Source organism: Oncorhynchus masou, chromosome 18 (assembly GCF_036934945.1).
Source record: "Oncorhynchus masou masou isolate Uvic2021 chromosome 18, UVic_Omas_1.1, whole genome shotgun sequence".
Classification (NCBI taxonomy): Eukaryota; Metazoa; Chordata; class Actinopteri; order Salmoniformes; family Salmonidae; genus Oncorhynchus; species Oncorhynchus masou.
This window is the reverse complement of record NC_088229.1, coordinates 57,110,971-57,134,213: the sequence shown is the minus strand read 5'-3', so window position 1 is coordinate 57,134,213 and position 23,243 is coordinate 57,110,971. Positions and strand designations below refer to the sequence as shown.

The window sequence follows — 23,243 nt, the reverse complement described above, 5'->3', positions numbered from 1 at the left end:
CAAACATTTATTTCTTCTCCCTGGCGTTTCAGACACCTCCTCCAGAACAGCTCCATGACGCTGGACAGCATGAGTGAGCTGTCCCGGGACATCCTGGACCTGGCTGACACCGACATCACTGACAAGGTCAGAGTTCAACATCACAACGTCATAAGATTATACCGCATCATACCGAGTTTATCAACCGTGTCAAACAGCATTATACAGCACTGTATGTCAATGTAAAGAAAGAGTTCAGCGTCAAACCTACACAGTATCATACACAGTATTATACTTGCATTGTTGCGTTTAGAGCTTGCAAGAAAGGCATTTCACTACCTGTGCATTTGACATTAAAACTTGAAACCACTGAACATAAAATAAAAATATCATCCAGTTCTCAATAGCATCATTTAAATGCAACAAATCAATTCTACACAGTGTAGTGCCACTTGTAGTCCCCCCCATTGTGGGCTTAAAGAGATCGTAATAAACAAACAACACTGTTCTGCGCTAACCCTCACCCCGTCCTCCTCCCAGGTGCTCCTGCTGGAGCGTCGCGTGGCAGAGCTGGAGAAGGACTCGGAGGCTAGCGGGGAGCAGCACGCGCGCCTCCGTCAGGAGAACCTGCAGCTGGTGCACCGGGCCAACGCCCTGGAGGAGCAGCTCAAGGAGCAAGAGCTCCGCGCTGAGGACCACCTGCACCAGGAGACCCGCCGCCACAAGGATGCCCTCACCAAGCTGGAGCGGGAGAGGGGCCTGGAGCTGGAGAACCTGCAGGCTAGGTATGTGGGGGGTGGGTGTGTGGTGTGCGTGTCCATAAAGACGAGGAGAGAGGTTAGCAACCTGTGCGTAGCATCCTCAGCTCTGCCCGTGTGTGTGTGTGTGTGTGTGTGACTGTAGCAAGGGTGGCCAGCAGGTGTGCCTGGAACATAGGCCTTTAGAGGCTGTGATGGTCAACACTACTCCAATGATTGCGTCGGTCAGTGACATTGTGGGGCTTCACTGACACCTACTGGTTTATAGCTGATTCAAATCATCCAAGCTTGATGATGAGTTGCTTATTTGAATCAGCTGTGTAGTGCCAGGGCAAACACTGTGCACCTAGGGGGGGCCCCAGGACCACCCTCCCAAAGCCCTTGAACCCAAAGCTGTTTCTCAGTAGAGTAGACTTGTAGCAGGTAGCTGCCAAAATAAAGGAAACACTTGAGTAAATTAGGGTTCTGGCAGCTCTATTATCGGTTTCATTTTCCTGGCATGGTTTTGGTCCACTCAATCCCATAGAGGGCAAGGTAAATACACTGCCATTCTGAGTGATCACCTTCAACCTATGGTGAATCATGTCTATCCTGATGGGAGTGGTCTCTTCCAGGATGGCAATTCCCCCATCCACAGGCACCGAGTGGTCAGTGAATGGTTTGATGAGCATGAAAACGATGTAAACCATATGCCATGGCCGTTTCAGTCACCAGATCTCAACCCAATTGAACACTTATGGGAGATTCTGGAGTAGCACCAAAGACAGCATTTTCCACCACCATCAACAAAAAACAAATTATATAATTTTCCATGGAAGAATGGTGTTGCATCCCTCCAATAGAGTTCCATACACTTGTAGAATCTATGCCAAGGCTCAATGAAGCTCTTCTGGCGGCTCGAGGTGGCCCAACTCCTTAAGATACTTTATGTTGATGTTTCCTTTATTTTGACAGTTACCTGTAGGTGTCACAGCAGGTCAGTTGTTGCCTGACTACCCAGACTCCTTGCTTTGGCCAAAGGCCACGCCCACGGACATTAGTTTCTTCTCCGCAATGAATCTGTATGTGAGTACTTCCCTGACCCTTCACCAAATGCGAACGCATTCGGGGCCGTCTGATTGGTCCAGAAACCGATGGGTTGGGCCAGAGCAAGAACACATGCGGGTAAAGCAGTGGTTTGAAAATGTGTCATTGGCTTTGATACTTGATTGGTTAGAGACGATCCAATCTCTGATGACTGTTTTGTACAACACCCCTCGTGCCCCTCGTCACCACAAATGGCTTCAATGATGGCAGTCTCAGACTAAAGCATGTCGCGACCGACAGAGCAGCGGAAGAATGGAGTGTGAGTCGTCAGGCTAGGTCAGTTGTACTGTATCTGCTCAGCTGTGAATGTGCCAGTGTGTGGAACAGAATGTTAATTTAATTTGTTGAATGAATGAATTGAATAGATTGAATTGGTTTTGTCAAATGTGTTGTGTACCGCGGCTCTAACATTGGTGAATGTAATTTAACTGCGCAGTTTTCTGCCCTAGGCTGCAGCAGCTGGATGAGGAGAACAGTGAGCTGAAATCCTGTGTGCCCTGTTACCGCGCCAACATCGAGAGACTAGAGGAGGTAAGAGCACTGTCTTCTCTCCTCCTCCTCGTCTTTCTTCCCCTCTTCCTACTCCTCCCATTCACCTCTCTATCACCTCCAGTTTCCTTCTCTTCCCCCATCTCCTTTCTGTTCCCTCCAATCCCTTGTCTATTTACCTCTCCTCTCATCCACCTCTTCTTTCCATCTACCTCAACCCCCATTTCCCAAGTTTCCTTGGGAAGTTTCCTTCTCTTCCCTCCCATACCTTGTCTGTGTATTTCTCCTATCATCTCTCATTCCTACTCCTTCTCGTTCGCCCATCAGGAGAAGAGGAAGCTGGAAGACGAGGTGGAGGACGTGACGGAGCGGATGAACGAGGAGCTGGAAACCCGGAGGAAGACGACCGACAAGCTGACCCACGAGCGCCACCAGAACCAGAAGGAAAAGGAGCACACGCAGGAGGTGAGAGGTCACAAGGTGCCACTTGTACATCGCAAACTGTACGTCTGTCTGACTCGGAAGGCACGTCAAATGTGGAGTGCTGTCCTGTCTGTTGTTTAGTTTTGGTCTGTCGATGAGTAAGGGTTTGTTTTTGCTTTTCGTTATTTCTCTGCTGCTGGGTAGAACTTATGTAAAAATGTTTTTTTTTAAATAAAAATATTACGTTTTCTATTTGTCAACCTACCCCTCCAACGGTTGGTGACTAGTTGCTCTTGCAGAATAGACTATTGCTGTATCTCTCTCTAACAGCGGCCTTTCTCTCTCTCCTATCCCCCCCTCCACCAGCTGATTGAGGACCTGCGGAAGCAGTTGGAGCACCTGCAGTTGTACAAGCTGGAGGCAGAGGCTAGGAGAGGACGCTCTCCCAGTGCCGGGCTGCAGGAGTACCAGAGCCGCACCCGCGAGGCCGAGTTGGAGCAGGAGATCCGACGCCTCAAGCAGGACAACCGCAGTCTGAAGGAGCAGAACGATGAGCTGAACGGCCAGATCATCAACCTGAGCATCCAGGGAGCCAAGAACCTGGTGACGGCCTCCTTCTCCGAGTCGCTGGCTGCCGAGATCAACTCTGTGTCCCGGGGAGAGGTGAGTCACAATATAGATAGATACATGTAAACAGTAGATACACATATATGTACATGCCATAGATATACAGAGAAGGCTAAGCATAGATACAAGGCCATAGATATGCAGAGAAGGCCAAAAATGTACAGGCCATGAATATACAGTACCAGTCAAAAGTTTGTACACACAGCTGGCAGATGCAGTGCGGGTATAGCATACATGATGAGATTATTATAGGCAAAAGGACAGAGCGAGATTAGTTTAATTTGTCAAACGGCAGCCGAGCATCAATCATTACGTCACCAGAATAAGACCCTCGATATTTATTGGAAAGCAGCATCAAGCTCATCGCTGTGCACTTTCACCACCCTGTGAAGTTCATCATAACTTATTTCATCTGTAGACTAATAAACTGCATGATTTCCCGTGTCGTAGTGGGAGGACCACACGTCATCGCGTGACTCCAAGTTTGCTTCGATATTATGGTTATCATATCAATGTTTGTGCTTAAAAGTGTTTCTACTGCCATTGGATAGAAACGTGGTTAGTGAGACTAACAATTAAGGCAGCCCCCGCACCTCTCTGATTCAGAAGGTTGCGTTAAATGCGGAAGACACATTTCAGTTGAAGGCATTCAGTTGTACAACTGACTAGGTATTCCCCTTTCCCCCTTTTAACCTTGATGATTAAAGGTAGAATAAAATAAATTTCTTAAGACTCCTGGTGCCCAGATGGCGGCCTCATCACAATTCTGAATCTTTCACGTTTATTGCAGAACTCTGTATTGTATATCTTGTTGTGCCGTTTTACCATCTTGAATCATTTTTCAGTGCAAATGAAAAGGTCTCAATAAGTTACTGTCCTTGTAATCATTAGATCTTTTTTGTGTGTTTTTTTTTTGCAGTTGATGGAGGCCATCCGCAAGCAGGAGGACGTCAACTTCCGACTACAGGACTACATCGACCGCATCATCGTGGCCATCATGGAGTCCAACCCCTCCATGCTGGAGGTCAAGTAGAGGTGGCCGTCTTGGAGTAAGGCAGCCTGGCGGCCTCTCCGCCTCGCTGGACTGCCATACTAGGACAGACTGGCTAAACACTTAAAGACTGGCTACTGAGACTGACCACAGAGAAAGCAATACCTATTGAACTATACTAGGTGGGGGAAAAGTACTCCAATTATCATTAAAGAAGATGTATTTTTTTGTCACTGTTGGTGGCTGTTGTCTATGAGAAAATAAGCTACATGGTTTAACGTCCCTGGGATTTGAGCTTTGCTTTGTGTGTGTGTCTGTTCCCCCTGTATACAGTAGGCTTTGGTTCTAATGACTTCCCTGCATTTGGGTAGAGGGACCTGAGTTTTCCTTGTGTGTCTGAGGTTGTGTGTGCAAATGTGTTTTCTCTGAGGAACTCTTGGAATCCATGGAAGACCTGGTTAACGGGTCACTGTCCCCTTAAATATCTTATTGGCAATGAAATCTTGTGAGCCCCAATGCTAGCATGATTCTAAAATGTATTGTCCTTGCACTACATATCAGCCGATATCATCTTTCACCATGAGCTCAGTAAATGAACTCCTGGGGTGTTTTGGGAGCGTTCTCCTGTATCAGACTGAACCGTGTTTAATCCACGTTTAAACCGTATGTAGCACTGGTCAGGGGACGAGGTCAGATGATGTTGACCCTGGCTGCTCTCTTGAACACAGACTTGCGGTGGCACCTACTACATAAACCGTGTCACGTTTGCAGTGTAAGTCTTTATCCTGGTTTGACTTTTGACTTGGATTATATTCCCAGTGTGAGTTAACGCAACCCAGGTGAGGGACATTTCCTGGGGTAGAGGACAAGAAATGCCCTGAGGGTTAGTGTGTGTGTGTGTGTGTGTGTGTGTGTGTGTGTGTGTGTGTGTGTGTGTGTGTGTGTGTGTGTGTGTGTGTGTGTGTGTGTGTGTGTGTGTGTGTGTGTGTGTGTGTGTGTGTGTGTGTGTGTGAGAGAGTGCATGCATTTGTGTAAGTGTGTGTTACGTTTTTTTTGTGTTGCTTGCAATACTTTGTTTTGAAAAAAGGTTAAAAAGGTTTGGTGACTACAATGGTAGTAACACGAATGACATGTTCATTCTTGTGAGCCTCAATGTCTCCACAGTGAAGCTGAGTGGCTCATTGTTTGCTGTATCTCCGTTTGTTTTTACAATGAAACAGAGTCCTAGGGGGTCAGGCGGGCTAAATACTCCAATACAAGAACACTTCTCCATCACATCAATTCCTTTTAATGTAAGCTCTGACTTTGAGGTAGTTAAAAACGGACAAATACTGACAAATGTTGGTCATACTGACAGGAAATAATTGGATTGTCTAACTTGGACACTAAATCAAAAGGAGAGAAAATGTTGCTGTGTTGTTTTTATTTGAGCTGAGTGCGCTGGGAAGTGTTGTTCTTTTAAAGTGTGACTGACCCACCTGATCCTTAGTGGAGCCTTGCTGAGTGAAAGTGAAAGGGAGCCAGTTTATCCAGTGGGAAGGACATGTCTGGTCTGCTTGTAACCAAAAACATTTACTGGATAAGTGACTTACTTTCCATAAAGATGTTCAGACAGAAAATGCTGAATAATTTCACTAATGAATAATGTCTTATTGAAGGAATTAGAATCGGTTCATTTATCGGGGGGTTTAGACAAAAAAAGTATTATTTGTATAAAAAAAAAATATAAAAAAATGTAAAGTTTATTGTGAAGGGATGTAATCCTAATATGACGATATATTGTTTTAAAACAATATGAATGAATTAAGAATGCTGAATTGATTTGAAAACTGACCTTTTTTGAAGAGGTTACATGTCGTTACTCTCCCGCAGATTTTTGATTTAAAGGAGCGGAACACGTTCAACACTTAGATGAAGCAATAATGTTTTGAAGAACAGTGGAGAACTAAGAAGAACAGACGTCGTGGACAAACGGACATCAGCAAACCAACAAAACTCCCTTCTTTTACTGTATGAGCCTCAGTTGACTAAGCACCAATCTGAATTTCCTGGAACTTTTCGCCACATTTCTGGACGTAAGCAAGAGGAAATGAGAATGGCAGACTTTTAATACACGTCATCAGTGCTACCTATTCACTAATGCACTCCCTGAGACGGAGATACTGGACATATTGAAGGATATCACTGTTGCTGACTCTTACTTGCTGGAACTGCTGACAACTTGTGGTTTGTCCCTGTGTGAAAGGGATGAACAGCAACGTATACTGTACCAACCGTCGCAGCTATACTAAAAAAAAACTACCGCAGCCACCTCCACCACCTATAAAACTCTTGCTACAGTATGTCACCACGCTTTTCTCCTCTTCAGCGCTCCATGGAAAATGGCCTTGGGTGTAAACGACTTGTACATGTCATTTTTTCCCCCGAGCCTTTAGATTCTAGGTATTTTTATAGTTGGGGGGGGGATTGCATTTTTCATAATTTTCTTTTTGGTCTTCTGCTGAAAAATAATATGATCCTCCCCCAAGGGAGGGTCTTGTGTACGCCGCTCTCGCATGTAGCCCGTACACGTCAATTTCTCCCGTCTGAATCACATCCAGATATTTATTCTGCATTTCATTTCACAGTCCCTGCCCTGTTGTTTCTCTCTAATAGCAGTTGTTTTTGAGGGAAAGGTTTGTAAATAGTTTTGGAATCTATGGATTCTCAAGGGAAACTGGCATTTAATGGTTGAATGCTACTCGAGGGGAACTTGTTGATTTGAGAAAAATAGTTGTTTATTTTAGATTGAAATGTATATCTTGTACTCAAGGTAGCATACAGTACATTTCAAAAGTGTTGCATTGAGCACCCATTGAATTGGAAACACTGGCGTGCTTCAGTCTCGTCTGACCAATTCAAAATGTCTGTTTATGGTGAGGTCTTTCCACTTCAACCCAACTGAAGTGTGATCCACTGTACTGCTGAGGTTGCAGACAGTGGCCTCATGAAGGGCATTGTCATTGTAGTCAACGTCAGTGACACATGCCAACTCTGTTATCGCCCCAGCTGAGAACAGGCACTGCACAGAACTACTGATCACTATTGTATATCACTTTCTGAATCTTTAAAACCGATCATTAGGTTCACCGAACCATATCATGAGGAGGTCAGTGGAGTTGCACTGCGCCTGATGCCTCGGGACAGATAGTGAGGCCTCAGAAAGCCAGCCCACAGAGGGCTGAACTGTCTGAGTGGTTCAAGTCATTCTGCCTTTGAGTGTAATAGGTTGCTTTCCCCAGCATATATGAGCCTCAAGAGGCTTCAGCCAATCATTTACTACTACAGTACCCAGCAGCCAGTGGTGCATTCCTAGGAGGAAACCATAAGACATATCTTCCCCTATCTTACATGGAGACAGCAGCAGGATTACCCTATTTTCTGTTTATTCCTTGTTTATTTTTCATTTCAGACTGTCTACTGTAGACGGCTAGTTGTGAGACTTACACTAGCATGATTGCTAGCTGACTGATTAGACTAAGAACAGAGTCCTGTCCAGACATTACACTTGATTCAATGGGATTCTCTAATGCACTTTAAACACGTTCCAATTTCTTTTTAACCACATAATTTTAAAACTGACCAAAGAACAGAAGTTTTACTTCTCACTGACCATTTTAACTATCGGCTCACACTCTCTTCCTTGCTGAAATTTGAAAACGTTATCATCAGAAGAGTAATTCATTATCATTGCTGAGTCCAACTCTGCCCTGAAAAACTGGCCTGCTAGTCTTAACACTGTGCCTCTCTCTCATAATTTCCCCTCTTACTAACCTGATGACGAGCCCTTGGAAAACACTGACCGTATGTGACTGTCAGTTTGTTAAATTATACTTATAAAAACTTAAATGTGTATATAAAATGGTTTGTGATTTTTTTTTTTTGGCTCTCACACTAGCTTCCAATGTCCAAAGAAAGTTTTGCTCAAGGCACAAACATCACTACTATAGTAGTGCATGGCTTGCCATTTAAAATGAATGGGAAGGGAAAAAGAGAACATTGTAGAAACAAGAATTGTACAACTGAAGTTTATTCTTATTCTGAAGGATAATGTATTGTTTACTGCTCTGTGTTTTTCTTTGAAGGTCCTCTGAATGATGTAACCTTTGTTGTTCTTGGGGAATTATAATTTCAAGTCATTGTAAAAAGGTAAAAGAAAACAATGAAGTAAGATTAGAAAATAAATCAAATAATAAAATGATATTTTGTTTGATCTCGTTATTTCGTGTGATATTGCTCATCACATTTCCATACACGAGACTGCGTACATGAAGACATAATTGTATCTTGTAACCATGATAAGAATGTGGTTTCCGTGGAGAGAGTGCAGTGTACTTTGAACTTTCTTGACCAATAGTATTTGTGATGTAGACAATTATATTTCCTGGATTGCTGCTCATTGGAGGATTGTACCACTAATCTATTTTCTCACATTCTGCTGAAAGTCCAGTGATTAAGAAAATGATGTCCCTCTATATGACAAGGGAGAACTGAAATTGAAAGTTCCATAGTAAATTGTTCAGGCATTCTAAAATTTGCCCAGTGTTATCTACAGGTTATTTATAGCAGCCTAAACACTGAGTGTACAAAATATTAAGATCACCTGCTCTTTCAATGACATAGACTAATCAGGTGAAGGCTATGGTCCCTTATTGATGTCACTTGTTAAATCCACTTCCATCAGTGTAGATGAAGGGGAGGAGACAGGTTAAAGAAGGATTTTTAAGTCTTGAGACAATTGAGACATGGATTGTGTATGTGTGCCATTCAGAGGATGAACAAAATATTTAAGTGCCTTTGAACGGGGTATGGTAGTATGTGCCAGGCTCACTGGTTTGTGTCAAGAACCTCAACGCTGCTGGGTTTTTCACGCTCCAAAGTTTCCCATGTGTATCAAGAATGGTCCACCACCCACAGGACATCCAGCCAACTTGACACAATTATGGGAAGTATTTGAGGCAACATGGGCCAGCATCCCTGTGGAACACTTTCGACACCTTGTAGTCCATGACCAGACAAATTGAGGCTGTTCTGAAGGCAAAGGGTGATTAATAGTAGCTTATACAGTGCATTTGAAAAGTATTCAGGCCCCTTGACTTTTTCCACATTTTGTTACATTACAGCCTTATTATAAAATTGATTACATTGTTTTTTTCCCCTCATCAATCTTTACACAATATCCCATAATGACAAAGCAAAAACTGTTTTTTAGATATTTTTGCAAATATATATAAAAAATAAAACTGGTATCACCTTTACATAAGTATTCAGACCGTTTACTCAGTACTTTGTTGAAGTACCTTTGGCAGTGATTCTTCTTGGGTATGACGCTACAAGCTTGGCACACCTGTATTTGGGAAGTTTCTCCCATTCTCTGCAGATCCTCTCAAGCTCTGTCAGGTTGGATGGGGAGTGTCGCTGCACAGCTATTGTTAGATCTCTCCAGAGATGTTAGATTGGGTTCAAGTCCGGGCTCTGGTTGGACCACTCAAGGACATTCAGAGATTTGTCCCGAAGCCACTCCTGCGTTGTCTTGGCTGTGTGCTTAGTGTTGTTGTCCTGTTGGAAGGTAAACTTTTTCCCCAGCCTGAGGTCCTGAGCACTCTGGAGCAGGTTTTCATCAAGGATCTCACTGTACTTTGCTCCGTTCATCTTTCACTTGATCCTGACTAGTCTCCCAGTCCCTGCCGCTGAAAAAACATACCCACAGCATGATGTTGCCACCACCGTGCTTCACCATAGGTGAATGGTGCCAGGTGTCCTCCAGGCGTGACGCTCGGCATTCAGGCCAAAGATTTCAATCTTGTTTCTCATGGTCTGATAGTCCTTTAGGTGCCTTTTAGCAAACTCCAATCGGGCTGTCATCTGCCTTTTACTGAGGAGTGGCTTCCATCTGGCAACTCTACCATAAAGGCCTGATTGGTGGAGTGCTACAGAGATCATTGTCCTTCTGGAAGGTTGTCCCATCTCTACAGAGGAACTCTGGAGCTCTGTCAGAGTGACCATCGTGTTCTTGGTGACCTCCCTGACCAAGGCCCTTCTCCCCCGATTACTCAGTTTGGCTGGGCGGCCACCTCTAGGAAGAGTTTTGGTGATTCCAAACTTCTTCCATTTAAGAATGATGGAGGCCATTGTGTTCTTGAGGACCTTCAATGGTGCAGACATTTTTTGGTACCCTTCTCCCGAACTGTGCCTCGACACAATTCTGTCTCGGAGCTCTACGATAATTCCTTCGACCTCATGGCTTGGTTTTTGCTCTGACATGCACTGTCAACTGTGGGACCTTATATAGACAGGTGTGTGCCTTTTACATATCATATACAATCAGTTGAATTTACCACAGGTGGACTCCAATCAAGTTGCAGAAACATCTCAAGGATGATCAATGGAAACAGGATGCACCTGAGCTTAATTTCGAGTCTCATAGCAAAGGGTCTGAATACTTATGTAAATAAGGTATTTCTGTTTATTATTTTGTATAAATGTGCTAAAATGTTGCTTTGTCATTATGGGTTATTGTGTGTAGACTGATGAGGAATAACAACGTAACAAAATGTGGTAAAAGGTAAGGGATCTGAATACTTTCCGAAAGCACTGTGTCTAAGTTTAGAATAAAAAACAACTATGTCTAATACAATGGTTTGGCCTTAGCTCTCTCTTGTGTTGCCTATTCAATCCAGAGGAAGCCTTTCCTTCTTTATCACCCACTCCCCTGACCTATGGATACCCTCTCCATCCCAAGAACCAGAACCTCCCCAGCCAGGTCCCTGCCTTTTCCCACTATGGGGAGGCAGGTAGCCTAGTGGTTAGAGTGTTGCGCCAGTAACTGAAAGGTTGCTAGCTCGAATCCCCGGGCTGACAAGGTACAAATCTGTCATTCTTCCCCTGAACACGGCTGTTAACCCACTGTTTCTAGGCCGTCATTGTAAATAAGAATTGGTTCTTAACTGATTTGCCTAGTTAAATAAAGGTTCAATTTAAAACTATCAGCCTTTTCAATACTGGCCCGATCCATCTCCAATCCATCACCCCCACCTGCAGGCTTTGGACATGTACTACCAGAGCCCACAACAAGGCTCTGCCCTCCTGGAAACAGCACAGTCTTAGCTTTACTGACTACACACCATCCTCTCATACTGAGCAACAGTAGGGCAATTTCTACAATTATACCCTGTCCCATGGAGATCACTATGGTATAGTATCAGGGGGCTTCATTCTCACCACCACCGATAAAGGTACCACAGTCCACCGCCTACAGTATGACGAGCGTATGTTGGAACAGATGGGGCCTGTGTGTCCTCTGATGGAAGTCATGATGGTGGGAAGTATACCAGTATACCAGTGGTCCCTGTGGATGGTATAGGCTTGGGAAGTGTGTGGTTAACAGTCCAACGGTTCATGGATATTAACCCAAGAATGGATTTTTTTATTTTTTTATTTCACCTTTATTTAACCAGGTAGGCCAGTTGAGAACAAGTTCTCATTTACAACTGCGACCTGGACCAAAGATAAGGCAAAGCAGTGTGACAAAAACAACAACACAGAGTTACACATAAAGAAACGTACAGTCAATAAAGCAATAGAAAAGAAAAATGTAAAAATCTATGTACAGTATGTGCAAATGTAGAAGAGTAGGGAGATAGGCAATAAATAGGCCCTAGTGGTGAAAATGAATTACCATTTAGCATTAATACTGGAGTGACAGATGTGCAGATGATTTTGTTCAGGTAGGGATACTGGGGTGCAAAAGAGCAAGAGGGTATGTAATACTATGGGGATGAGGTAGTTGGTGTGCTATTTACAGATTGGCTGTGTACAGGTATAGTGATCTGTAAGCTGCTCAGACAGCTGATGCTTAAAATTAGAGAGGGAGATATAAGACTCCAGATTCAGAGATTTTTGCAATTCATTCCAGTCATTGACAGCAGAGAAGGGAGAGAAAGGCGGCCAAAGAAAATGTTGGCTTTGGGGATGACCAGTGCAATATACCTGCTGAACCGAGGGCCAAGGGAGGATGTTGCTATGGTAACCAGTGAGCGGAGATAAGGCTGGGCTTTACCTAGCAAAGACTTATAGATGACCTGGAGCCAGTGGATTTTGCGACGGATATGTAGTGAGGGCCAGCCAACGAGAGCATACAGGTCGCAGTGGTGGGTAGTTTGCTGAGTAGAGTGTTGGAGGCTATTTTGTAAATGACATCGCCGAAGTCAAGGATCGGTAGGATAGTCCGTTTTACGAGGGTATGCTTTGTGGCATGAGTGAAGAAGGCTTTGTTGCAAAATAGGAAGCCGAATCTAGATTTACTTTTGGATTGGATATGCTTAATGTCAGTCTGGAAGGAGAGTTTACAGTCTAACCAGACACCCAGGTATTTGTAGTTGTCCACATATTCTAAGTCAGAACCATCCAGAGTAGTGATGCGAGTCAGGCGGGAGGGTGCGGGCAGCAATCGGTTGAAGAGCATGCACTTAGTTTTACTAGCATTTAAAAGCAGTTGGAGGCCACGGAAGGAGTGATGTATTGTGTTGAAGCTCATTTGGAGGTTTGTTAGCACAGTGTCCAAAGAAGGGCCAGATGTTTACAGAATGGTGTTTTCTGCGTATAGGTGGATCAGAGAATCACCAGCTGCAAGAGCAACATGTGCAACCAGAGGGAAAAATAATCAAATGGCTACCTGGAGTATTTGCATTGTGTGCCTCCCCCAACCCCTCTTTTTACGCTGCTGCTACTCTCTGTTATCATATATGCATAGTCAATTTAGCCATATCTACATGTACATAATACCTCATTCAGCCTGACTAACTGGTGTCTGTATGTAGCCTCGCTACTTTTATAGCCTCGCTACTGTATATAGCCTGTCTTTTTACATTTGTTTTATTTCTTTACTTACCTATTGTTCACCCAACACCTTTTTTTCACTATTGGTTAGAGCCTGTAAGTAAGCATATCACTGTTTGTATTCAGCGCACGTGACAAATAAACTTTGATTTGATTTGACATCATTGATATTTACAGAGAAAAGAGTCGGCCCGAGAATTGAACCCTGTGGCACCCCCATAGAGACTGCCAGAGGTCCGGACAACAGGCCCTCCGATTTGACACACTGAACTCTATCTGAGAAGTAGTTGGTGAACCAGGAGAGGCAATCATTTGAGAAGCCAAGGCTATTGAGTCTGCCGATAGGAATGTTGTGATTGACAGAGTCGAAAGCCTTGGCCGGGTTCATGAAGACGACTGCACAGTACTGTCTTTTATCAATGTACTTTGGCATCATTGCAGAGTTCTGAGGAGGAGAGATACTGGAGTGAAGGATCATTCCTTGTACAGCAGTCATATTCCTCTTGGCCGGTTTGGCCACTTCACTTGATAAAGCTGGTAGAGGATTGTAAAATAAAAAATCATTAGTACAATATTGAGGTTTCTATATGACCAGTACAATATTATCATATAATTGTATATGTATTTTTATATCGTTCAAAGTCGCTTACCGCTGTACAAATAAAGATGTTAAATATTGCTTATGCTAAATTGCACCTAGTATGTTTATTCATGTTTTCAATTCAGGTTCATTCAGAATAAATTAAAAGTCTGAATAAAAACTCTTGTTACCAACATGAATGCTATTTAAAAAATCCTCACCCTAAACGTCCCTTGCTTCATACACAGTACGTACTTTTATTCAGTAAGGATGTATTTTGTTAGCGCACTCATTGAGCGCAGGAGGCGATTTCTACCATTGTGAAAAATAGCTAGCTATTACTAGCTAGTTAGAATAATAAATAACTTTTTCAAGCAATTTGAACCTTAGCTTGTTTTCAGCTGTAGTATTTGTTCATTTCTGTTCATTCACTGCTTCAAACAATTTAAAATGTGTCGTTTATCACCCACGGTGTGGAAATACAACCTGTCAGGCTGCCTAATGGTAGCTACTGGCTAGCTAGCTAAACATTCAGGTGAGTGCCTATCAAGTGTCTATCACTAGTATGTCCGCAGCACAAGGTGCACCTGTGTAATGATCATGCTGTTTAATCCATTTTTTGATATGCCACACTTGTCAGGTGGATGGATTATCTTGGCAAAGGAGAAATGCTCACTATCAAGGATTTAAACAAATTTGTGCACAAAATTTGAGAGAAATAAGCTTTTTGTGCGTATGGAACATTTTTGGGATCTTTAATTTCAGTTCATGAAACATGGGACCAACACTTTACATGTTGCGTTTATATTTTTGTTAGATATATTTAATATGTAGCTAGGTAACGAGCTAGCTAAGTTATTTGAAAGTAGTGATAGAAGTTAGAACACATGATCTATTATCTAACATAGATAATGTATGCATTGAAGCTCATCTTGTCATGTGTGTGTGTGAGTGAGTGAGTGAGTGAGTGAGTGAGTGAGTGAGTGAGTGAGTGAGTGAGTGAGTGAGTGAGTGAGTGAGTGAGTGAGAGAGAGAGACCAGCCTACTGAATCTCAACGTATTGGGCGGAGTTGGAGTTAATTTACCCAGCCAATTCAGGAAGTATGCATATCGACCGTAGTATTAGTTTATTATGAATATTAAATCTAGGCCATATTTGGCAGCTAAGAGCTGAATTGCAGTGAATGATGACCATTCAGTTGGTTGCTGATATGATGTACCGGGAGAGGTTAGTTCGGGTACCAGCCTGAGTCATGTTAAATTGCTCTCTGGTCCCCAGGTGATCCTCAGTCCTCTTCAGCTTCTCTGCATCCACACGGGACTTTGTAGGCGTACTCCTCTACTAATGGGCAGCATCCACTAGGGTGATGCTTAAGCCGCCATTGGCGTACTCAAAAGCTCGAAGCAGTGGTCATCTACATGTCCTTTGCCATTTCCACACTGCACTCTGCAATCTTTGGGAAGAATGTGGTTAAAAAGAGCACAGTCCACATGTTCATGCAGCTGCTCCGTGTGCGTCAGTCAGGGAATCCAGGAAATCCTGTCCTGCAAAGTTTTGTCGGTGACATCGTTCACTTATCAATGGGAATTTAAATTCTCCCAAGGATATTACCAATAGTCCAGAAGACTCTACATGTATGCTAGAAATGTTCCAATTGCAGGATCATGGAAACTTTAATTTAATGTACACGTTTTCAATGTGAATCAACTGTGTTAAATGTAGCCTTGCGTTTAAATGGCCACACTAGTAGAATTCCACTTTTTTGAGCTGGAAAATGATGGCCAGAGCTTACCCATGATATTGCACAGCGATGTAAGTCATTAAGTCACCGTTTTAGTCAAAGTATGATATTTCAGACTTGAAGTGACAAAACCGAACTCCCCACTTTGTGCAAATTCGTGCCAATGATGTGTCTTTTCCCTCTGAAAATATGTGTAAATTCTTTGAGAGTCAACGTTTAGTTTCAGGGCTGGGTTTTATTTGAATGATACCACCCACCATCATGGCATTGTTTATTAATCAGAAACCTCTGCAAAGTTTGCGAGTTGCAACTGAGCTGAGCAATATAATAGATCATCTTGGGCTACAGCAAAGATGGTGGATAAATGAAGAGAGTTCACTCAGGCCATTTAACGTTGAAAATAATTGTCAGTTCCGGTCTACTTAACGGAATGGATCTCCCATAGACACCAATGAAATAGCAACTGGGTCTGATCTACTTAAGTCATTGACTTTCATTGAACCAGAAAAAAACTACAGCAAGTGGGACTGTCTTGCTTTCTTCTCCATCTCTAGCTACAGCTTTTCGCTGTACCCTACACTTTGCTGCCTGGGCCAATGAGAAAATAAGGTGGTAAGGGTAGGCAACAACACGTCTGGCATGCTGATCCTCAACACTGGGGCCCCTCAGGGGTGTGTACTTAGTCCCCTCCTGTACTCCCTGTTCACCCACAACTGCGTGGCCAAAACGACTCCAACACCATCATTAAGTTTGCTGACGACAGTGGTAGGCCTGATCACCGACAACAATGAAACAGCCTATAGGGAGGAGGTCAGAGAACTGTCAGTGTGTTGCCAGGACAAAAATCTCTCCCTCAATGTGAGCAAGACAAAGGAGCTGGTCGTGGACTACAGGGAAAGGTGGGCCGAATAGGCCCGCATTAACATCGACGGGGCTGTGGTGGAGCAAGTTGAGAGTTTCAAGTTCCTTGGTGTACACATCACCAACGAACTATCATGATCCAAACACACCAAGACAGTTGTGAAGAGGGCACAACAAAACCTTTTTCACAACCGGAGACTGAAAAGATTTGGCATGGGTTCCCAGATCCTCAAAAAGTTCTACAGCTGCGCCATCGAGAGCATCCAGACCGGCTGCATCACTGCCTGGTATGGCAACTGCTCTGCATCTGACTGTAAGGCGCTACAGAGGGTATTGCGTACGGCCCAGTACATCACTGTGGCCAAGCTTCCTACCATCCAGGACCTACAGTTGAAGTCGGAAGTTTACATACACTTAGGTTGGAGTCGTTAAAACTTATTTTTCAACCACTCCACAAATTTCTTGTTAATAAACTATAGTTTAGGCAAGTCGGTTAGGACATCTATAGTGTGCATGACACAAGTAATTTTTCCAACAATTATTATTTCACTTATAATTCACTGTATCACATTTCCAGTGGATCAGAAGTTTACATACACTAAGTTGACTGTGCCTTTAAACAGCTTGGAAAATTCCAGAAAATGATGTCATGGCTTTAGAAGCTTCTGATAGGCTAATTGACATAATTTGAGTCAATTGCAGGTGTACCTGTGGATGGATTTCAAGGCCTACCTTCAAACTCAGTGCCTCTTTGCTTGACATCATGGGAAAATCAAAATAAATCAGCAAAGACCTCAGAAAAAAATGTGTAGACCTCCACAAGTCTGGTTCATCCTTGGGAGCAATTTCCAAACACCTGAAGGTACCACGTTAATCTGTACAAACAATAGTACGTAAGTATAAACAGCATGGGACCACGCAGCCGTCATACTGCTCAGGAAGGAGAAGCGTTCTGTCAAAGATGAACGTACTTTGGTGTGAAAAGTGCAAATCAATCCCAGAACAACAGCAAAGGACCCTGCTGGAGGAAACAGGTACAAAAGTATCTATATCCACAGTAAAAACACATCCTATATCAACAGATAACATTAGTTACCTAGATAAGGTTAGCATGCTAGCTAGCTACACTGACAGCTGTCAGCGCACTACTTATTGTTATTTCTCCACTCCACGTGGAAATCACCCATGTGTATTAGCAGCCTGCGTCATTCATCGTAGGTGTAACCTAAAGGACAATTTCTGCTATTGGACAGGAATTACGTCAAATTGCCCTCTGGCAGGGCCCTTTAAAAAATATTTTGCTTGAACAGCCTCATTGCTCCTTATGTTTTATGTCTACCTGTTTATGATAATGACGATTGTAATGGTCAAACTGTGGTGTTGTTGACAGATGTAGCTGAAGGGGACCCTGATGGAGACTGCGGGAACCTGGCCGTGCAGAGCCTGGTGCTGCTGGAGAATAGTCTGAAGACTGGATTGGACCCTGCTCCACTGGGCCTGCCGTCATGATCACGACATGATGATACACAGTGGACCTTGAAGTCCTATCCCACTGTTGCATACAGGGCAACAGCCAGCGTTTTGGTTGGCACTGCCGGTGTACTGGTAGTGACTGCCTTGGGACACTGGCTGTGAGAGGATTACAAATGATGCTTGCCACTAGGAACTGGCTGGCAGAGGGCCCGAGGATGTTACGGATCCTGGATCCTGGACACTGAAGGACGTCCTTTCAGTTAGAGCTGCAGGTGCGGCTGGCCCACCATATCCTGGAAGGAATGCATGCATGCCAAGCCAAAGGAAAGAGAGAAATGAATGACATGTATTAAAATGTTTGTGTGGAGGATGACGTTTTGCTCTCTTTTCTGCGCAGGAATATCCCTCTGTATTGTAGGAGTTTGTTTACACAGAAAGACTTGTCAATGATGTTTCCTTACGCACACAAATACACACGTGTGCAATATGCATCCTTATCCCGGAGAAAGACCATGGGTGATGTGGACATCGTTGTGTACCTCAACAAGATATTTTTTGGAAGATTATTTTCTGCTGCCTGAAAAGGAAGTGTCTTCCATACATGCATATGAAAAAGAGAAAGCACTAGCTCAGTTGCTTGGGTGCCACTATGTTTCTGTTCTCTTTTTTTGCTGTGACAATGAGTGTCAAGTAGTTGGCAAGACGGCACCAACAGATCTGGGACCAGGCTAGGTAAATTGCTCCTGGCTTCTTTATGTTTCAGGACCATTTAGCGGGCCAAACACTTACAAAGCCTTGCCCTCCTGAGTAGAATGAAGAATATTGTATTTTTCTGACAAGCAAAGGTACACAATCCACAACACTTCATGTCGCATATCTGATGGACTGAATGTTAATCTCATACATTTTGTGGTGTCCTCAAATCAAATGTACAGAATTCAAACAGAAACTTCAATATGAATATAAAGTGCATTTGGAAAATATTCAGACCCCTTGACTTTTTAAACATTTTGTTACTTTACAGCTTTTATTCTAAAATGGATGAAATACTTTTTTCCTGATTCGATCTACACATAATACCCCATAATGACAAAGCACAAATAGGTTTTTAGAAGTTTTTTCAAATGTATTACAAATAAAAAATGTACATAAGTATTCCGACCTTTGCTCTGAGACTCGAAATTGAGCTCAGGTGCATCCTGTTCCCATTGATCATCCTTGAGATGTTTCTACAACTTGATTGGAGCCCACATGTCGTAAATTCAATTGATTGGACATGATTTGGAAAGGCACACACCTGTCACTCGGGGGCTCCCGAGTGGTGCAGCGGTCTAAGGCACTGCATCTCAGTGCTAGAGGAGTCAACCGGACGTGATCGGGAGTCCCATAGGGCGGCGCACAATTGGCCCATCATCGTCTCGGTTAGGGTTTGGCAGAGGTAGGCCGTCATTGTAAATAAGAATTTGTTCTTAACTGACTTGCCTATTTTAAAAAAAAGTGTAATTAAATAAAATTATATTATATATAAGGTCCCACAACTGACAGAGCAAAAACCAAGCCATGAGGTTGAAGGAATTGTCCGTCGAGCTCCGAGACAGGATTGTGTCGATGCACAGATCTGGGAAAAGGTACCAAAACATTTCTGCAGCATTTAAGGTCCCCCAAGAACACAGTGGCCTTGTTAAATGGAATAAGTTTCGACCACCAAGACTCTTATTAGAGCTGGCCACCCGGGCAAACTGAGCAATCAGGGGAGAAGGGCCTTGGTCAGGGAGGTGACCAAGAACCTGATGGTCACTCTGACAGAACTCCAGAGTCCCTCTCTGGAGATGGTAGAACCTTCCAGAAGGACAACAATCTCTGCAGCACTCCACCAATCAGGCCTTTATGGTAGGGTGGCCAGACAGAAGCCATTCCTCTGTAAAAAGGCACATGACAGCCCACTTGGAGTTTGCCAAAAGGCACCTAAAAAACTCAGACCATGAGAAACAAGATTCCCTGAATTAACCAAGATTGAGCTCTGGCCTGAATGCCAAGCGTCACGTCTGAAGGAAACCTGACACCATCCATACAGTGAAGATGGCGCTGACAGCATCATGCTGTGGGGATTTATTTAAGCGGAAGGGACTGGGAGACTAGTCAGGATTGAGGGAAAGATTAACAGAGCAAAGTACAGAGATCCTTCATGAAAACCTGCTCCAGAGCGCTCAGGACCTCAGATTGGGGTGAAGGTTCAACGACCCTAGCACACAACCAAGACAACGCAGGAGTGGCTTCGAGACATGTCTCTGAATGTCTTTGAGTGGCCCAGCCAGAGCCCGGACTTAAACCCGATCAAACATCTCTGGAGAGACCTGAAAATAGCTGTGCAGTGATGCTCCCCATCCAACCTGACAGGGCTTGATAGGATCTGCAGAGAAGAATGGGAGAAACTCCCCAAATACGGGTGTGTAAAGCTTGTAGCTTCATACCCAATGAAGACTCAAGGCTGTAATTGCTGCCAAAGGTGCTTCAACAAAGTAGTGATTAAAGGGTCTGAAAACCTATGTAAATATGTTATTTCAGTGTTTACATTTTATACATTTGCAAACATTTCTAAAAAACGTGTTTTGCTAATTCATTGTAGTGTTGTATGTAGATAGATGAGGGGAAAAAAGATTTTATACATTTTAGAATAAAGCTGTAACGTAATAAAATGTGGAAAAGTTAAGGGATCTGAATGCTTCTTTCTGAATTCACTTTATGTCTCCATATCTGCACAGGTTCTGAGAATCTGTATTTCGAAGGAGAGTGCTATTTTTGTATTATTTTTGTGTTCGTTTTTATTTACAAATCAGATGTATTTATAAAGCCCTTTTTACATTTCAAAATGCTAAAACCCCAATCAGCAAGCAATGCAGATGTAGAAGCATGGTGGCTAGGAAAAAGTCCCTAGAAAGGCAGGAACCTAGAAAGAAACCTAGAGAGGAACCCGGCTCTGAGGGGTGGCCAGTCCTCTTCTGGTTGTGCCGGGTGGATATTATAAGAGTACTTGGCCATTAAGGCCAGAACGTACTTCAAGATGTTCAAATGTTTATAGATGACCAGCAGGGTCAAATAATAATCAAATAATAATAATTATCAAATAATAATAATCACAGTGCAACAGGTCAGCACCTCAGGAGTAAATGTTAGTTGGGTTTCATAGCCAAGCATTCAGAGGTCGAGACAGCAAGTGCTGTAGAGAAGGTCGATAACAGCAGGTCCAGGACAAGGTAGCACATCTGGTGAACAGGTCAGTGTTCCATTGCCACAAGTAAAACAGCAGAAACTGAATCAGCAGCACAACCAGGTGGACTAGGGACAACCAGGAGTCATCAGGCTAGGTAGTCATTAAGTATGATCCTAGGGCTCAGGTCCTTCGAGAGAGAGATGGGAGAATTAGAGGGAGCATACTCCTGGGGCGGTTCATCACTCCAGTGCCTTGCCGTTTAACTTCGCAACCCTGGGTCAAACTACACTCAATCATAGGACCTACTGAAGAGATGAGTCTTCAGTAAAGACTTAAAAGGTCGTCGAGACCGAGTCTACGTCTCTCACATGGGTCGGCAGACCATTCCATAAAAATTGAGCTCTATAGGAGAAAGTCCTGCCTCCAGCTGTTCATTTAGAAATTCTAGGAACAATAAGGAGGCCTGAGTCTTGTGGTCGTAAGGTACGTGTAGGTATGTACAGCAAAGCAAAATTGGAGAGATAGGTAGGAGCAAGTCCATGAAATGCTTTGTAGGTTGACCTTGAAATCAGCCCTAGCCAATGAAACCAGTGTAGAGAGGCTAACACTGGAGTATCAAATTATCAAATGTTTTGGTTCTAGTCAATATTATTTATCCGGGTAGCCGGAGAGTAGAACACTGCAATAGTCTAATCTAGAAGTGACAAAACCATGGATTAGTTTTTCTGCATCATTTTTTGATAAACATTTTCAGATTTTTGCAATGTTACGAAGAAAAAAGCTGCCCTTGAAATACTATTGATATGTTTGTCAAAAGATATCAGTGTCCTGAGTAAGTCCAGGTTCCTTCACAGTTTTATTTGAGACGACTACAACCATCAAGATTAATTGTCAGATCAAACAGCAGATCTCTTTGTTTCTTGCGACCTAGGACTAGCATTTCTGTTTTGTCAAAGTTTAAAAGTAAAACATTTGCTGCCATCCACTTCCTTATGCCTGGGACACTGGCTTCCAGGTTAGGCAATTTTGGGGCTTCACCATGTTTCATTGAAATGCACAGCTGTGTGTCCTCCGCATAGCAGTGAAAGTTGACATTCACCAAGAGGTAAAAAATATAGTGAACAAAATATTTGTCCTAAAACGGACCATTGAGGAACACCGAAACGTACAATTGATTTGTCAGAGGACAAACCATCAACAAAGACAAACTGACATCTTTCTGACAGAAAATATCTAAACCAGGCAAGAACTTGTCCTTGTAGTCCGACTAGGGTTTCTAATCTCTCCAAAAGAATGTGGTGATCGATGGTGTCAAAAGCAGCACTAAGGTCTAGGAGCACGAGGACAGATGCAGAGCCTTGGTTTGACTCCATTAAAAGGTCATTTACCACATTCATGAGTGCAGTCTCAGTACTATTTGTACAAAGCTTATAGCAACTAAAGTTAAATAAAGGTTAGATAAATAAAACTAAAACTAAACTATGATGGGGTCTAAAACCAGACTGGAGCGTTTCTTATACATTTTTCATTTTTAGGAAGCCAGTGAGTTGCTGCGCAACAGATTTTTCAAAAAATGTTGAGAGGAATGGGTAATTTGATATAAGCTGATTGTTTTTTGTTTTTTTGGGGTGGCTTTTTCGGGATTTATTACTACAAATTTTAGTGAGTTTGGTATACATCCGGAGGATAGGGAGCCATTTATTATGTTCAACATAGGATTGCCAAGCACAGGAAGTAGCTTGTTCAGTAGGTTAGTTAGTCCACAGAGCTGTAAGCAAACCTGTAAAACTGTAATGGTTGTGAGCAACATTAGATAACTGCGATTTACTCTCTCTAATTTCTGTAACTCCTCCTTGAACTGTATGGCGTAGATGGGGAGTGATTTGGGAAAGGGTTAGAAAGGCTGGACAGGGTTTGGGTTTGGGTGGTGTAGTGGGAAGAAAAACGGGAGGGAATTGGTGTCTATGGCTCTATTTCACTTTCTGAGAGGAACATGACTATTGAAGATAATTTAATGTAGGTAGGCTGTGACTGGCCTCATACTCCAGTACAGTAGGTGGCGGTAAATGCTCCTTAAAGTTTGGATAGGATCTGCCAATCCAATATCAAAGAAGAAGAACTCATCCTTGCCCACCCTTTCCGATGA

The 23,243-nt window shown here is 43.2% G+C and overlaps 1 protein-coding gene across 1 annotated transcript in view; it reads left to right on the top strand.

Annotated features, from left to right (window-relative positions):
- rab11fip3 (RAB11 family interacting protein 3 (class II)) overlaps positions 1 to 8,593 on the top strand; it is a 45,904-nt gene extending 37,311 nt beyond the window's left edge. Inside the window, exons 7-12 of the mRNA XM_064923828.1 lie at positions 33 to 126; positions 520 to 764; positions 2,273 to 2,354; positions 2,640 to 2,777; positions 3,102 to 3,398; positions 4,282 to 8,593. Coding sequence (XP_064779900.1) covers positions 33 to 126; positions 520 to 764; positions 2,273 to 2,354; positions 2,640 to 2,777; positions 3,102 to 3,398; positions 4,282 to 4,395 — 970 coding nt within the window. The 3' untranslated portion in view covers positions 4,396 to 8,593. The remainder of the gene's footprint in view (positions 1 to 32; positions 127 to 519; positions 765 to 2,272; positions 2,355 to 2,639; positions 2,778 to 3,101; positions 3,399 to 4,281) is intronic.
- The last annotated feature ends 14,650 nt before the right edge of the window (positions 8,594 to 23,243 follow it).